Source organism: Sinohyriopsis cumingii, chromosome 5 (genome assembly GCF_028554795.1).
Source record: "Sinohyriopsis cumingii isolate HCF-2022 chromosome 5, ASM2855479v2, whole genome shotgun sequence".
Lineage (NCBI taxonomy): Eukaryota > Metazoa > Mollusca > Bivalvia > Unionida > Unionidae > Sinohyriopsis > Sinohyriopsis cumingii.
In genome coordinates, this window is record NC_142965.1 from 124,595,666 (window position 1) to 124,614,668 (window position 19,003).

Here is a 19,003-nt window from a genome sequence, read left to right on the forward strand (position 1 = left end):
ATTGGTATCTTATATTTTTAAATTTATTTAGTAGGGTTTATCTTCATTAAGTTTTTCTGTTGATTCTTTATCTCTACATATTTAGAAGTTACCTTTAATTGGTACTGTATAGCCAGTATTATTCTGACAGGCCTTTAAACCCATTATATAGACACAAAAAAACAGACATGGGTTTCACAAAATTTATATTGACATTTCACATTTTCTTGCTTATAATATTTTACTCAGATGATACTGGGAATTTCAAGTTATAATTACGAGTTAAGTGCATAAAAATTGTGTCCAGTAAATTGCCATTTGAAGAGCAATGTGACAAGAACAAACAATACCATTTTTTCGAAATCACCACTGTACCAGATAAACCAACAATTTGACATACTGTATAAATGAAAAAGAAATGTGGATGATTAAATTTGTTAACAAAGTTACTGAATTTAACTGGATTATCTGAAGGACATCTTAGCATATGGAAGCAAAAGTAAAATCTGGTTTAAGATGGTAATAATGGCAGCCACATCATGGGTAGGAGAGCAAAAACTGCAAGATTTGCTTCCCTTTGTCTATATACTCTCTATCAGCCATTTTTCTGGTTTTCCAGGAGGGAGGGATTTGGAGAAAGATATTCTAATGTAATGTATCATGTAATATATTTGCCAGAGAAATATGGACACTTATATTCACAAAATATCAAAGGATTTCAAATTCTTGCCAAACTATGCTGAATACAACTTAACACAAACATCCAAGACAAGACAAAAGGCCATTCCAATGCCAAAACGTTTCCATTCTTCCCTGTTTTGATTTCCAATGCTTCACTTTCTAAGTACCATTTAAATTGTAAACGTGTGAATTTTTAATATACCTACTACTCTGATTTATTTGCTTCAAACTGACATGCAAATAGTGTGTCATTACCTCCTCCTGTGAGAAATTTCAACAAAGTGAACAAATGCTTACACCAAGTTGGCATAGCATTAAATTCTTTTGATTTTTAAACAAAGTGTTCATAAACAAAATAATTAACAATACTTGCATTTAAACTAATTTTATTCAGTCAACATCTTCGAGTAAACAGATGTAAATACATGTTAAGTGAACAATATTCAGGGTTATATAACCAAGTACTCTTATTCTTGGCTTACAAGTCACAGACGGCAAGCTCTTTTTTGAGTGAAACCAAATTTACATGCATTGCTCACAGCAAGCTACCACACTCTATTGTTAGTGTTTATCCATCAGCACCACTCGATTGCAGCCCTGTAAAAGTCATATACTATCTGTTGCATTATGCCCAAATAAAATTAACGAAATTGCTACTACAAGTCAAAAGTGCACACAGAATAATCTAAACTTTAACAGTAAAAGCTAATTTGACTCATGATGACATGCAACACAAGGTATACCTTAGACCGCCTGAAGTCGAGTAGAAGATTTTCTCCCATCTCTAAAATGAAGGCCTTGAAAACTAGAGGCATCTTTCTCTTATCCTGTGTAGTCACTGTAATCTGAAATGGACAGAAGAGATAATGAAATCATAAGTCTGATGCACTATGCCAACAAAGATGAGAATTCATAACTTTTAAATAATGGATAAAAGTCCATTCCAGAAGGTGACAAAAATTGATCAATATTTTGTTACAAAGTTTCAAATGCTGTTATCACTGAAATTCTCTATCATCCAGCATTGTAAATATATCACTCAATAAAAATTTTAAAAAGTTTAAGATAGTTAGAAAACTTTATCAAGGATTTCAAACAATACAACTTACAAACAAAAGCAAACAACAACACCCACAACCAGTCAATATATCTCTATTATAATGAACATTTCCACATATACATCTTTCTAATACAATGAAAATTACAGTATGTTTTACATTTAGTGTATGCAAGGGAAAGGATAATACCCAGAAGAAAGAACTTGTGGCCCAAGCATTTTGGACAATCAAATGTGTTTGAACTATGCAATAACTTCTTATTATTATTACTCAACATTTTCATCCCACACTAAAAGAAATGCTATCATATTACCACAAATATATTTCTTACAAACATCACTTTATAGCTCTACTATGTTATAATGCACTTTATTACAACATCGTTTTGGATATAACACAGCAATGCTATGAACCCCATGACCAAAATGAAACCATTGTACTTAAATTGGTTGATGAAATGTATGATAATATGGGCTAAAAGAAAACAACATGAAGCTTAGTACATCTTTGTTTTCTTTTTAATGCATTATTTGACAAAATCTGATCATTCTGGATATATTGCAGGGGACAGCAACCTACGGCACGCATGTCACAAGGTGGCACATCAAGAGGTTTTGTATGGCATGTGAAGGGCAGCCAAAAATCTCAAATTTAACAGTGTTACTCTCTTACTGGTGGTATGCAATTGATCATTTTGTAATTAATCCAGAAAAAAGTGGCACACTATACAGAATAGGCTGCCGACCCCTGGTCTATTATATACACATTTCCCACTCTACTGTCATTTGGTTAAAATGCTACTCTCACTATACTGTGATTCAGTATTAAATATGACTGACTGTTGTGAACCCTAATTACTACATTACTGCTGAGGTGATTGAGGCCTTGAGGTGATAGAGGCTTTTATGCCACAAAGATTTTGAAGCCCAAATTTTTCATGGATATTTATTATATGACTAAAAAAATTAGGTGAATTTGAAACAACAGGTTAATACAAACTAACCATACTAAATTAATCCTTTCAGTCTTAGCATTAGTTTAAAAAAGGTCAGAGAATAAAGGGTCTGGTCTGAGAGAGGTATCTCCAACGATGCTGTTCTAATAAAAGTGATAACTATGCCTGATCTACTTTTGTAGTTGGGACAGAAACTGACATGTTGCATACTTTATTCCAGTGAATATACAAGACACAAGTCAAATTTTAAAACAGCACCGTATTTTCAGTTAAATTATACATTTTTATGAAAAAGCTACAAGGAAATATATACTTATTTTTATGAGAATGCAGTAGTAAATGTATGCAAGACTTACCACACCAGGAGAATTGTATTTACAAGAATATCCATATCCACAAAGTGCTTCATCCAATAATTTCAGGGTCTCACTCTTGTCTGTCTTTACAAAGAATCTGGTCATTCTATGAACAAGCTGCTGCATGGGTGTCTAAAATCAAATCATGGTGAGATGTTTAACATAAAATCAAATCATGGTGAGATGCTTAACATAACTTATTATCAACTCATATTTTAAAAACCTTTAGCAGCCCAAAAAGCTGCAGAATTTTTTTCACACATTGGAATAATTTGGCACAAATTTCACCCACCTGTCTTTAAGTTTTAGTCCAGCCTCGAGACATTTGATTGGCCAAACATAAGTTGGTCTTAAATTCTACCAAATCAGTCCTGTAAGCCATAGTCTGAGCTTGAGATCGTGTTTTGACCAATCACAAACAATACTACATCTGTAAGTCATTTCAGATTGGTGATAGTGTTAACTCAATTTCAGACTAGAGCTCTGAGTTTTGTTGTCTCCCAACAGGCTAGATTGCTCATTCCTAGACTAAGTTAAAATTGAGTCTAAAGGTCTTGGTAAAATATCATCCTAATCCAATTTTCAAGCTATTATTAGGCAGTCAGACTGAATTCATGATGTTATGAAAAAGTCAGCCACAAAGGGAAAGTGTTTGGAACAGTCTTCATCATATAGATCATATAGGTATGTTTCACTGTCTTCGGAAACATACCTAGGTATGTTTCACTGTCTTCGGGGGCCCCGAGTGGCCGAGTGGTCTAAAGCGCTCTTCGTTACGGATCACTGCCATCTCACCTCTGTCTGCGGCGGTTCGAGTCTAAGATTCAGCCAATGTGGGCATGTGAGAAAGCCTGCCAGTAGCTTCTCGTGGGTCGGTGGTTCTTTCCGGGGTTTTCCGGGTTCTTCCTCCACCATTAATACTGGCCGCCATGTATAGCCTATCGTGCTGAAAAATGGCGTTAAACCCCACAACAACAACATTCACTGTCTTCGGAATGACCAACCATTTCCTTTAATAATGATGATATGTTTCTGGTAGACAGTCATGCAATTTAACTCAAATTTACATACAGATATTTGTTAGGACCAATTAAAATTCCATTTTGCTTTAAGCAGAGGTCCTACAAGACTTTCATCACTATACTGGAAGAAGCTGTCTAAATTAAACAATACTGTTTCGCAGTTAACAGTATGTCATTTGTCCAAGGAAACCAGATTATGTATCTGTGCATCCAAATACAATTACAGTGGAAATTAGAAATGCGTTCATGCAACAAAGATGCCTCACCACTGTGAATTTACCAAAATGAAATACTAACCAAGCTTTGGAGGACCGATTATGGATAATGGATGGCTATGGGGTATGACTACTTGTCCCTACCAATCTTTCTGTGGGGCATAAAAAAAGCAAATACAGGAAAACACTTATAACAAACTACTTCACTGTATCCATAACATGCTATACCCCTAATGCAATAAATGCATTATGCTTCATCAAGAGTGAATTTATTTTGTCCTGAATATAAATTCTTAGTATCTGTGTTCATATTAGCCATCAATTTATGTATTAAAATTGGTATCTATGATTCTTAGTACCTAATCATGGTGTCAATGAATTAATAGGAAAACCTACAATTTGTATTTATTATTTTCATGTTCTATGCCAATTATGTTGTCAAAAAGTAAATGGTGTGTTTTTTATTTAATTTATTTCTCATCAATAAAAACAAATTCAAACACTTATACAATATTTTTTGACAATTTTTTTGATGAGTAGTCTATATGTTCACTATAAGACGCACTATGAGAAACATGATAACCTAGAGAGAGAAAAAACAAATGGGATGGGCAACAAGCCGTACCATTATATTTTGAAACACCTGGCTCAAAATTAAAAGTTCAAGGCCAACATTGTAACAATATATTTTACATTGTAATGAAAGTAGATGACTACAATGTTAAAATCTGTAAAAGATGGCAGTTTTTCAGCTTTCTGCTAGCACGTAATGAGATGGTTAGGTGGCCATTTACCCTGGCATAGGATGAAATTAGGGACCAAAAACAAAACCTGCAGAAGTATAAAGCAAACAAGCATATTACTGCTATCTTATCTGGACCAACTGGTTAAAACAAGACAGTTTTACAACAATGGGAATGTGCTCACTGAAAAAGACTGTCCTGACATCCTCCTTTCTCTTTCAAAAGATGAGAGCTGTGCATACTGAAATACAGCCACACATTAAGTTTTTACTATGCAATGTATTAAACTAAACCAATGTACCCAAACTAAACCAATGTACCCAAACTAATCCAATGTACCCAAACTAAACCAATGTACCCAAACTAATCCAATGTACACAAACTAAACCAATGTACCCAAACTAATCCAATGTCAATGAAGCATAACTATAGGTTACCGTGACGTGGAAGAGTGCTGTACTCACCAAAATATATTCAAGCACAAAGCTGCATCATTCTGCAGCCAATACAAAAGACAGAACATAAGACTTACCAAAGTTAGTGAAAGATGAAATATAGGTCATACAGACCTAATTTTAATGCATAAGTGTTCCACTCACCAAGAGGCATCTGCACATAATTCTGCATAACCCTGCAAACAAATGTATATGAGAAAACAGTTTGATTTTGTTGGGTTTCATATTTTAAGGCAAGCAACGCATGTAGGTTTATTTAGTGCTGAGGCAATAGCAGCAAAGCATCTTGCAGACCGACAAACCGCAGCAGCCAACACTGGCTGATCCACTAGTAGGATCCGAGCCCAAACCCTTTTGATCCTGAGTCCACTGCAGCTCCTACCTCTTTCAGTATATCTGTAACACTTGCAAGAGTGTACATTAGGCCTATTCTACATACACTTGACTGCAGGTTGTCAATCCTTGACCCAAAACTTAATCAAGGTGTGATGGATGGATAGATAGACAACATCAATGCTATATGACCTTTCAAAAATCATGGGGTAAAAGAATCTGTGTACCTGAGATGCTCCTGGTGTCCCCTGGAATTGACTAGAAAGCAGCATGTGATCAGAGCGGACAGGCTGCGAGAAGCTGAATACTGGACCCAGGTCAATGCCTGTTGTCGTAATAGAATCCCCCTGGCAACCCCTCTGCTGCTGGTTCAACTCTGGCTGAGAACATGCAATCCTGTAATTTGAGAACATCAAACATCAATATATTGGTAAATTCATGAACAAACATTAATGTTTTATTTTATAAATACCCGTAATAAATTAAATTTGTCCTAAATAATAAGAAAGATGTTTATTTTAAACAAAATAAAAATTCTTAATTAAAGATGCTGATACTGCTTTTGAGACTTGCCATGAAGTTGAGCCCTTTACTCAGGTATAACTTATGGGGTAATTAATTAACAAATGCAAGGAATTTAATGAGGTTTTTTTTTACCAATCAGATTACAATTTTCGTAACGACACCTTGGGTATAGCATATGTATCTATGTATATGTACCCATTGTTGAAATGGTAATTTTCTTAGTAAAGTTGAGGAAAACAAAGTTATGAGGATGAGCAGCCAGACTTTGAGATAAATTATGTAAGTAAAGTTTTACAGTAATCCCTCAAGTAGTTTAGGTGAAGTAACCGATGCTAATGGACAGATGGACAAAAGGTCATCCATATACTTTTTGGGTCCACAACCAGTAGAGCTAAAAATTTAAATCAGATGAATGGAGTGGAAAATGTTTTGCCCTTGCAAATCCCAGCAGCAGCAACAACCTGGGATGGTAGCCAGTTGCACTGCTCATATAGGTCACACTAGGTCAAAGTAAGCTTCTTGGCAGAAAACATCTCTGAGCTTACAGCCAGAGAAAGTTGTCCATGACAGCCATCACAAAGCATGAATGATGTCAGGAACAGTTGCACCTGAATGCATTAACCTTATCAGCCAATATTTGTAAGGAATTCATGTGGTCTTGGTTAGTTCAATGAAAGTTAAGCAGATAATCCAGTGGACAGAAGATGACAGAGCTTAAAAATTCTGACAGCCCAACACCCCCTGCCCCTCTAATTCAAGCCCCTCCTGTATTTTATGCCAAGTGCTACCAGTACTTACCATAATTTTTACTGAAAGCTGTAAACATTGTGTACAAGGCACAGCAAATGACCAATAAATGGAGAATAGAATACCGGGATTACCTATAACTGGTGCCCACTTGGCTTTAACATACATGTGATTCTACCAGCAGTAGGAAAAATACTGTTTTTAATAAGCTCTCAAATGCACATACTGTTTTATAGATGAAATCTACTGCTTTTGAAAATTATAAAAGTATTAATAAAAATTAAAGAAAAATAAAAAAGGTATCATTATGCATCCTATTCATCCATTATGAAAGAAACCAGCGTGAACAGTGTAGTGGGCACCATAAAAGTTCCAGCTGTCTTTGCTCTGTGTGTGTGTATGTCTGTCTGTCTGTGTCTGTCTGTGTGTGTGTGTGTGTGTGTGTCTGTCTGTCTGTCTGTGTGTGTGTGTGTGTTGTTTAACATACCTTTAAAAAATTTAAGTAATATCAATACGATGTCTGCATTGAGACAGTTTGTAGTGATATCTAGCACTGAAGCATCATGCCACAAACATGTGGCATCATGTCCCACCCAGTGACATTATTTTGACACCAGGCTGACCAGTCCTAACACTAACCTCTTAATGCTGAGCGCCAAGTGAGGCAGCTGCTAGCACCATATGCTAGTCATTTGGTATGACTTGGCTGGAGTTCGAACCTGTGACCTCCCGCATCTGAGATAGATGCTCTAACCACTAGACCACCAGAGTGGGTGAGTAATGGGACTAAGGCTAACATGTTAATTGATTAACTTTGTGTTGCAATCTGGAGTGTTCGTCAAAATGCAGGATGTTTCTAGAGGTCTTGCAAGTAATAATGAAATAAAACGTAGTACGTAATTGCTTGAGTTCTTGATTAAAAATCTGTGATCTCTTGGTGAAGGTGAGATATAAAAGAATAACCAATCAAAATACAACTTCAAGAGAAACACTTCTGCAAGTAGTTTCATTTATTTTGTATTTATTAATTGCTACTGAACTGTTCAAGATGTTTCATGTATCATAAATAGTTACTGAATTGTCTCTTGTGCATGCATCATTTCTGTACATGTTGATACTTTCATCGTAAAACGTACTGATTTCTCTTCATTCTTCTTCATGATAACATGTATTTATACAAATATATGGGGGAGGTTAAAAATTGCATTACCATTACATATGGGTTCTGACAGTAATCATACACATACAAATTGTTTACTGCATATATTTCTAACATCATCAACATCAAGAAATCTATAAACATTTTGAAAAATAAATTAATCTGCACAGAGTAATTCTCAGTTATAAAGTTCCAGCTGCAAAGAGCTCTTCGAGATTACTAACAAGCTAATGTCAAGGAACAAATTTAAACCACTTCCATCTACCTTCTCTCCAGTCGACCTTCCGGACATGTTTGCAAATTTCTTCCATGACAATGTACAAACCATTAGAGATAAGCTTGACACCACAATTTCAATTGACTCGTTGTCACCATACAGTTGGGATACAGAATTTGAATGGCAACCATTAGCAGCATTTGAACCTGACTCTATGGAATTTGTACATACAGTCCTGATGAAGAGTGCACCAAAGTCATGTGAACTTGATCCAATTCCAACATCACTGCTGCTTGAGTGCTTAGATCCAGTATTGCCTTCACTAATTGATGTTATTAATACCTCTCTCTCTTCCAGGGAATTCCCATCATTTTTCAAAACTGCCATTGTAAAGCCTCGCTGAAGAAACCAACACTAGACCATAATGATTTAAAGAACTACCGCCCAGTTTTTAATCTCCCATTCATATAAAAAATCTTAGAAAAGGTTGTTCTATCCCAGCTTGTCATCTAAATTCAAACATTCTTTTTAGCAATGTACAATCTGCATATCGCCCTTGCCACAGTACTGAAACTGCTCTTCTAAAAGTAGTTAATGAGATTCTCTCTGTGTTGGAATGCAGAAAGATTACAATCCTCACCCTCCTTGATTTGTCTGCAGCATTTGACACAATAGACCATGATATATTACTTCACCGTCTCCAGCATGTATTTGGCATTCATGATACAGCCTTTCTGTGGTTCAAGTCTTACTTGGTCAACATGACACAAATTGTATCTGCAAATGGAATACACTCCAGCCCAGTTGATGTATGTTGTGGTGTTCCACAGGGGTCTGTTCTTGGACCTGTTCTCTTCATTCTGTACACTCAGTCGCTCTCAAGTGACATAGATCATCATCCAGTGTCTCACCAACTGTATGCTGAGGACACCCAAATATACAAATCTAGCCACCCAACTTAAGTTGATGCTACCATCCAAGGTGTAGAGAGGTGCATTTCTGATGTGAAATCATGGATGACATGTAAAAAGCTGCAGATGAATGATGATAAAACTGAGGCCATTCTGATCACAACACAAAAGACTTTGTCTTTCACATCCTTTACCTCAAACAATAAATATCAGCAACACCAACATTAAATTTATACAATCAGTATGAAACCTAGGTGTTACTCTGGACAGTACTCTCACACTGCACCAACATGTCATGAACATATGAAAGGCTGCATATCTTGCGCTGAGATGCATCAGCTCAATTCACAAATATCTTTCAGCTGATGCCACTAAAACACTTGTGTGTTCATTAGTACTTTCAAGACTGGACTACTGTAACTCAATTCTGTCTGGTTCATCTCAATTTACTTAGAGTACCACGATCAGAGCACACCTCCCCGCTGCTCTGTACCCTACACTGGCTATCCATTTGATCCAGAATCAAACACAAAATTTGTTCTCTGTGCTACATTTCAATGTCGGACTCTAGTCCAACATACCTATCCGACCTCACCCATGTGTACACACCAGCAAGATACTTACGCTCCTCTTCTGACAATCATATACTTTTTATTCCCACTATGAAAACAAAGTCATATGGACAGCGTTCTTTTGCATACCAGGGCCCAGCAACGTGGAATAATTGCCCACTGAACTTAGACACAAAGACACAGTGATCACATTCAAGAGGGCTCTCAAAACTCACTTATTTCGACTGCAAGAACAAACTTGAAGACCTAATAATATTTCCTACGTTAAATATTCTCAGCACGTTTTTTAATGTTTTCTAATTTCATGGTGTTTGTTTTTGTAATCATATCATTATATGTTTTTTATCATATAGGTGTTGTCTAATGTTGTAAAGCGCTTAGAGCTTCTAAAGACTAGGCGCTATACAAAGTCCTCATTATTATTATTATTATAACATTCTGATTCCCATTTCCTTCTGACATGATATAAACAATATTATATATATATATATCTGTGAGTGGGCGTGTGTATGGCAAAACTCATAATTCTTTGAACTTCAATAAAAGAAGAAACTATCCAAGTTACATTTATTCCAAATGTCAAAGACATTATGTGGTTTTAAGTTCATCTATGGCAATGTGTATTGGTAGGTTTCAAAGCATCATGGGCTAAAATAAAAGATATTGAGACAAATAATAATGTAACACCACTTTCAGATTACAATGCTAATGAAACATGTGAGCACCTAAAATGTCACATAAGGTAATCCATGTACACAATCAATGATAAGTGGTGTGCAACCTGTAACAACACCGCTTTAAGGCCACAGACTAAGACCCAATAAAGAGATGAAGGATTGGTAAACAACCTATAGAAGCACAAAAATCTATTCAATTTTAAAATGAATTTAGCTCTTTACTGAATCGAAAAATCCAAGCAAAAGTTATTACTTTAAAGTATAAAACAAACCAGTGGGAGTGCAAGTAGACTAATGTAAAAGTTACAGTAGTGCCAATCCCTGCTGGGAAGTACTGACGACACAGAAATACTCAATATATAACCTGCAAGAAATACATAATTAATTAGAAAGCTGGTAGGCAACCATGTTACATGAGATTAACTCAGCAGTGTACCTAAATGGTGAGCATAACAAAATGGAATTTCAAGATTCAGATTCAGCAAAGAAAGAAAAAGATATCTACTTCAATGCCTAAATAAAACATACTTAAATATTAATGAAATTACAGATGACCCATATGCCACAACATGGTGGGGGGCATTAACTAGGCACAGCCGAGATCGTTGACAATGTATTCCTGGAAAACTCACAAGAGAGGTTAGTATTTTGCAAACAAGAAATAAGGACTGAGGGAATAATCGCTGAGCAATACAGAAACCCGTATTAGTTTACCAAATTTGCAATTTAATGCAAGCCAAAGACACAATTCTCAGGGCAACTTTGCAAAATTGAGATTCGGTCTTTGGCACATGCATCAGGAACTTGGGTGGTAGACTGGGTCAGTATCATATTCTGGAATCTCCAGAACTTTCTATGGAGGTTCATCAGTGGAGGATTAATTCTTATTATAATGAATTCCATCATGAAAACAAACAATGCAGTATAGACATGTATTGTATTACTGATATTAATAATTGTAGTACATGGCTCAAAATTAGCGGTAGTCTGCTAGCCAGAGCTAGCAGATTTCCAGTCAGACTAGTAACTTTCATAATGTTAATACACCACTCCCTCGATAACTCGCGAAGCCGCTAATAATGCGGTATCAGGCGTGGATCCCATTTTTTAAACCTCAAAATACACCAAAAATTTATCCCTATTTGTTGAACTTGAAGAAAATTGTGATCAAAATTGGTAACGGAAGCTTTGATGTATCGCTCGTTTCATCACTGAAAATGGTAGATAGGACCTGGAAATTTTAATCAACACTATGAAATATCAAATTTAAAAATAACTCCTACAATTTTTTACATTTTCTTTCCAAACGACATTCCTAAACACGGCAATTAACGATATGTAAGGAAATTTCGATCAATGAAAATGTCACTTACGCAAAGCAGTTCATTACTTTAATAAATACAAATTAAATAATTTTTTTATCAGTTGAAATTTATGTTCTAGTTCCATCTGTTAGTTCCTTTTAAGTGTAATTGTCATAAGTGCAATGAGTCCTCTTGTAATTAAACATAAAATGTGTCAATCTATCGTAACAGCTATGTCCACGAGCATTTCTCTGAGGACCTAATTAAGTGCCGACCCTGTTTTGATAACTGACTTGTGGAAGTATTTGTTGTATTGTTGCACTGAATTAAAAGCTGGCCTTCTTTATATTATCACGTTAATTATGTCTTTTGAATAAAAAGAAAAGGAGGTGGAATAAAAAAAAAAGAGTTAAAAGGCACAAAAATTGGACTAACTTAAAATCTAGCGGCCTCAGTTGTATGAACTCCATTTGATCAATCGAACAATTGTAATAAATATTATTATGTATGTAACAGAAACTACCTTAAATTAACCGAATCTTTCATAACTGTGATCAAAGATAGCAAGGCAGCAAAGCGAAAAGAATACTTCGTAAAATAAAGAGCTTGATTTCACAGATACAGACCATTGTGGGCAAGCGAGTTTCAGAGAATTCTTGAACTGGCATTTAGAGATATCCTCAGGGATGATAATAACTTTCATTATTACTTCCAATGAAATCACGACATTAACACTGTACTAACTGAACAATAAAAAATTGAGTTTCGACATAGATGTGTCGCAAAATAAATGTCGCGTGTTTTTGAGAAAAAAAACTGAATCTTGTTTGGTGGTGTATCGACAGTTAGTCTAGTTCCCAAATTGTGGACTACCGATTTGACAAGATACTATTAAATACCACTATGGGTACCAGACTCATCAAGAAAACAAAAAGCAGTGACATAATACACAGATTTTTTCACGTATGGTTGTTCAAACCAGTTGGAACAATCTTTCATGTGTTGGATATTTTGAGGCAAAAAAAATGTTATTTAAAGAGAATAACAAACAACTTCATTAGAAAAAGCTCATTATTAAAAATTATTATCGACGTGATGGTAAAAAGAGAACTCTGTCATTAAACAGCCCAGTTCCCTAACTCCTACCCCAACATTTTTCTCGATGTCAAAGCAATTTTTTTTTAAAATTTGGAGGTCCCTCGGTAACTCGTGCCTCGCTTATAGTGCAGTCTATGTTTGTGGACCCTGTTGTGTGCGAGTTATCGAGGGAGAGGTGTAGTTCGATGGGCTAGTAAGTTTCGGTTATCAATAGTCAGCGTTTGTTTACCCCATTCCCTAATAAAGACTTGACTTCAGCAGATGTTATATAGAATCAAAAGCAGTGGCCATTGTAAACACAGTCATAAAATATTAGCATGAGAAGATGAAGTCAATATCTACTTCAGAAAGGTGCATTTCTATGACAAGAAGCCATCTAATTTTGTGCATTTCGCTTAACAGCGCAAATTTATGGTCCCATCATTAACAACGGAAGTTTGCTAATTGATCCTAATTAATCTGATAATAAATTAAATGAAAAAATGACATGTTTGTATCACACTTTATTCACTTAACCACAGTAATAAACTACAAAGTGATATAAAAAAGAAAATAATTACGGCAAAAACTATTCAAAGAAATTAGTTTGCATGTTTTTTTGTTTACGTTTTTTTTGCTCGCTAGCCAAACACACCGACAGTCACAAACAGGAAACTGCATAATTTGCATTTGCAGCAAAATAAATATAGGAATTAAATCAATTTATTATGATTACATTATTTGAGACATCCTTTCCATACAACTGTTTCTATGATGATAAGAATAGATTTTATATATTTTTCCCCTACAAGAATGAACAAATAATTGAATGCACATGGAGATATCTAAGCAGAATGCCGTACATTTATTGGGAATTAAAATCTCTGAGCATAGGCATCGACGATTTTCAAATTTCAACAATACATTGAGGTCCAATTAATTAGGAACAATAACCAAACTTATGCTATTAATGATGAGACCATAATTGGATCTGTTAAATACAAAGCACCGAGTCAGATGGCTTCGTTTGATGGGAACACACCTTTTCCAAACTGAAACTAACATTATCTTCTGATGCTAATATTTCATAACTGTGTTTACGAAAGCCACTGCTTTGATCATGTAGAACATCTGCTGAAGTCAAGTGTTTATTAGGGATAGGACATTTTAAAAAAAAGGGGGGGGGGCAAAGCACGTTTTGAAACTTGTTTCTTGCTATTACTTTCTTGTATAAAGGACACTGTGTCATCCCTTTTCTTACTTTAAATAATTCAAGTCAGCTATACTGTAACATCTCGTATTTCAAAATGAGGCACAATTCCCTCCTTATAAGACAGGCAAATTGTGGTGTTTTATAAAAGGTGTTCAGCCACCAGAAAAAAGCAAAAAGTTGAATGAAAATGACATAAAAGATTAGATTCTATGCAAAATTAATTTTACGGTTTGTCTCACAGAATGTTTATTATATTGATCTTTATACATTTTAATTGCAATTTTGTAATCAATATAAAATGTAAACATCATTTGGTAAATACAATCATTTATGGTTTTAATGTTCATGTAATTCCAGCTGTTCTAAGAATATAAATTGTCAAAGCACACTTTTACATTTGCATTACAACAGTCAAGTACATTGTTCTAACCCTTGCATATTTTACAGGGATGGTCCTCGACTTAGGACAGCTTGCCTGACGGTGTAGACTTTGGTAAAGATGATTTGATCCAAAGGAACAGAGAGGAAGTGACAACATCCTTATGTTTTGAGAACATATTTAGTGATGCTCATGATGGTGTTATAGGTGCATGCAAGATAGCAGACTTCAAGATATAGCCAGCTTCACTAGACAGTTCAGGTAATCTCCAATTACTGTTTTCATCAGACAGTTTATGTTTTGCCCATTTTTATATATCGATTTATGTAGTTATTTATTTGGGGTTTCATAACAAAAATGTATAGATGTTGTTCAAATGTTATAGACATCATATTTCTTCAGCACTAAATTATTTTTCTTAAAATGCAACTTTCTGGTTTAATACAGACTTTTGTGATGATGGAGTGGCAATTTTGGTGGAGCATTTCTGGCCAGTGCTTGTCAGTGCAGGTGTGGATGCTGATGCAGTGGAATTGGAATGGGACACATTAAAGAGTTTAGTCTACAGCAAGTAGGTGTATATTCAAATATTTAAAAATGAATACAAGAAACATCACTGATGCCAGATTTATTAAAAATTCTTTATTTAGCATAGTATCTTGATTACAAAAGGTAACCATTTAAAGAAATAAAGAAAGCTTTTAAAAACAATTCAATATAAACATTATTTAAGTACTGACATTACATTTTTCTTTATGTAAATTTATTTAAATTAATATTTTCTCAGTGTATTCTGTTATCTTGCAGTTACAAAAGACATCTATGCTTTGACTTGGCCCATGGTTGTAAGAATATTCTGGCACTGACTGACCTTATCCTGACAATCCCAGCCCACTCTGATGACTGCAAGAATATCCTGGCATTGATTGACCTTATCCTGACAATCCCAGCCCACTCTTCTGATGCTGAGCGGGGTTTCTCAGAGATGAAAATGGTGAAAAGTGACTGGAGATCTTGTTTGCCACCTTGGGTTCTGTATAACCTACTCTTTATAATGTTTCATACAAATGATATTCCAACATATGATCGATCACCAGCAATACAATTGTGGAATGTTTCAGTAAGACGGGTAAGGAGACCAGAACAAACCCCATACGGACCCAGAGTGCAGATGGAGGATCAGAAAGGACACATGGATCCCATGACAGTATCTTGGAACAACGCAAGGCATACAATTGAGCGAATGGAAATTATTGCTCCATTGCGTGACAAAGGTGCACATTAAATAACAGTTTCTCATGAGAATCACTTTATAATCATGTATTTATTTTCCACCTCTTTCTTGGATGGGGTGATTATACGGTTCTAACATCCTGTTGCTACAAATGATGTGACAGTTACAGGTCACATAAGGCCATCTCCAGGCTCCACACTCAATTGTTTATGATAACATTAGTGTAAGAAACTGATGTGCGTGTGTTTCCTGTTTGGGATAGTTGCAATCTAGCCATTAAATTAGTTAGAGCAAATCTTAATTATGTGTTAATCAGCAATACATAATATCGGGGTGGGGGTGGGGTGTCAATTTAAGTTCCATCGACGATATTTAGACTGAACCTTTGTTTTTTGCTATCATCAAAATATAACACTGGGGTGTGTAAATTTACATACCAGTGAAATTTTTTGGGCGTCAAATCAGAAAAGTCTGTGTATTTGATGCAAGGGTAGATAAAACACTGGTTAATCTAAATACAAGTGTGTGACACTATTTTGTGGACAGGACTAGTAAAGATTTGGCAGAACTTGGAAATCTTTTAGTATACTAGTCCTTCTGGCTACAAAGAAATTTGTGCTAAATTTGAAGTATGGTGGCACTGCTACTTGGGGAGAATACTGATTATAGATTAAAGAAATCCAAAAGGAGAAACCAAAAATGTGTTCCTGGAAATGATCTCCCCACTACAGTGTGCAGCCATGGTAGCTAATTTTGTAGAGAGTGTGAACTGTAATCCATGGGTCACTGGTTCAATATCTGCCCAAGGAAGTTGTCATTGGCTGCCTTAGTGTCTCCTTGGAAAGCACTTTGCTCAAATTTCCTCTGCATGATATAGCTATTAATGTGTAAAAGTGCCATTAAAGTCAACAAAAACAAAACAGAAACAGTACAATGCTTGAAAACTTACCTAAATTTAAAACTTAACCAGATGGACAAACAAGGGTAACACTAAATGGCCCTACCACATATGTATTGGAAAATAACATTTACAGAATATATGTGTACTAAAAGAACACTCTTGATGAATAAAGACAACAAAGACTGTTGTGTAGTCCTGCCCTACCTGTCTGAGTCATGTGCTGGCGAAGATGGGTAAAGACTTGAGCAGATTCGCTTGAAAGGTCCTGTACCACAGGGTGAATCACTAGGGGAACTAGAAAGGGTCCGGGACAGCCCAGCTGAAATATAATTCCTATAAAATGTACCTCCATGTCATCTCTATATTACAACCAGTTTAAAAAGGTGACTTGCTAATATAGGTTTTAGTTAACATCACTAACTTATTCTCTTCCATGTGATTAACAATGACGTAAAGTAATAACCTGACTAATTAATGTGCAGATAGATTTCTACAACTGAAATTATGCCAGAAAACTATAATTTTACTAAAAGCCTATATTTTCAGAAATGGTTTATTTGTGTGAGAAAAACAGTCAATTCAAGAATAAGTTTACAAGCATGGTTCAGAATGACACATTGAACAACCATACTAAATTCCATGATATATATTCAATCTGACGCTGGACAGTGCCAGTGATATTAGGGGTGATAGTATTAGCTCTTCTGTGTTTTATTCTTGCAGGCTAAAAGTTCAATTGCAGCAGTTTTGTTCAGGTCACAAATTATTAGTTTTAAATTAGTGAACTATATGTTTTGGAAATCTGGAGGTCATCCCAGCATTATCATAATGCATCACACACATAATGAATAATACTGTACACATTACATGATAATAATATATCATGATTACATGATCATAATATATCATAATGGATACATGACAGGATATAAAATATTCAAAGACAAAATAAAAAAATGAATCATTCCAAATTAAATACATATCATCAATGGTATAAATTAAATATTCCACCTGCTTTTTGAAATTTCTTAACTAATCAATGAGGATTGGTTCAAATTGCAAATTCCTGGAAAATTCTGATCATACACACAATGATAGTAACATTATGTGCACCACTTCACTTCACCACTTCACTGAGCCTGACATGTGCTAGGTTTACTCTGATTAGCTTTCAATGAAAGCTGGTTTTGTGTTCTGCAAACTGTATCACAAACATGCACGGTAAAGAAACAGTAACTGATCAAGCTAACAGTGGTGTAATTGTGCTGCAGTACCAATCTTACCACCACTTTTCTCCACAGATTCAGACTGATGTATAGCATGTCCTTGATGATGATTAAAAAAAAACAATTCATCAATTGGCAGAAAATTCTCAGAATTTTCATTATTTATTGAATTAACTGGCTCAAAATTACAAGTGCATGGTCAAATTACTGCAACAATGTAACAAAAAAATTATTTTTTTTGGAGTAAAATGTTTCTTTGATAATACTTATTTGATCATAATGCTGTACAAGTACTATAACTACCTCACAAATTCAGCATTCTCAGGCTGAAATGTTTAGCTATAGAAGCTGAAACTTGTCTGCCCATATAAGTGGCAGTCAGAGTGATCTCCCCTTGACATAGGAATTGTAGCCAAATCTTGTGTGTATTTCATTTACTACTGAAACAGAATGCACTCTCTCCTAGCAACAGGGAGGCTGGGAGGGTAGTTCTGTATCATGAATGGGTAACTATTATCAAAGAATCATAATTTACTCCAAAAACTGGTTTCTTCTTCAACTACATTCCGCAATAAAGATACAACAGATAAGAGGTGTAGGGAGTTACATCCCCTAACCCAGGAGAGGCAATTTTCAGTCCCATATGGTACGAAGCAGCTTAAAGACTGAAAACTCACATCAGTTAGGGAAAAGTTAAGCTCCAATGCAACATTTGTTACAACTGCCCTAACTTCATGAGCTGAAACGTGTAACAAGCTCATTTGATCTGTAGTTAATTATCCGTATTCGGAATGGATAACTCATCTTATCCTGGATGAAAGAGTCTCCAATGAATATGGTTTTTCCCTCTTTCAAAGGTAAAAGGTAAGAATAGATGGGATCTCCCTCTTCACACCAGCTCTTTTCTTTTCAGGTACCACTACAAAGCTCCCACCAGGTCCTGCAGACAACTATGAGTTTTAAGAGTCTCTGCTAGAATGTGATATCAACACCCCCCACCCAAAAAAATGTATTGCCCTTGAGCAGATATTGGTTCTTGGAAATGAATGCAGAGTCGATCATGA

At 35.4% G+C, this 19,003-nt stretch overlaps 1 protein-coding gene across 1 annotated transcript in view; it reads right to left on the reverse strand.

Moving 5' to 3' along the window:
- The window catches only part of LOC149800122 (serine/threonine-protein kinase Chk1-like), a 70,598-nt gene that overhangs the window by 6,421 nt on the left and 45,174 nt on the right, over positions 1–19,003 (reverse strand). Inside the window, exons 10-13 of the mRNA XM_089959719.1 lie at positions 16,918–17,032; positions 6,025–6,193; positions 3,030–3,161; positions 1,404–1,505 (exon numbers count right to left, since the gene is read on the reverse strand). Of these exons, the coding sequence (XP_089815845.1) occupies positions 1,404–1,505; positions 3,030–3,161; positions 6,025–6,193; positions 16,918–17,032 (518 nt within the window). The remainder of the gene's footprint in view (positions 1–1,403; positions 1,506–3,029; positions 3,162–6,024; positions 6,194–16,917; positions 17,033–19,003) is intronic.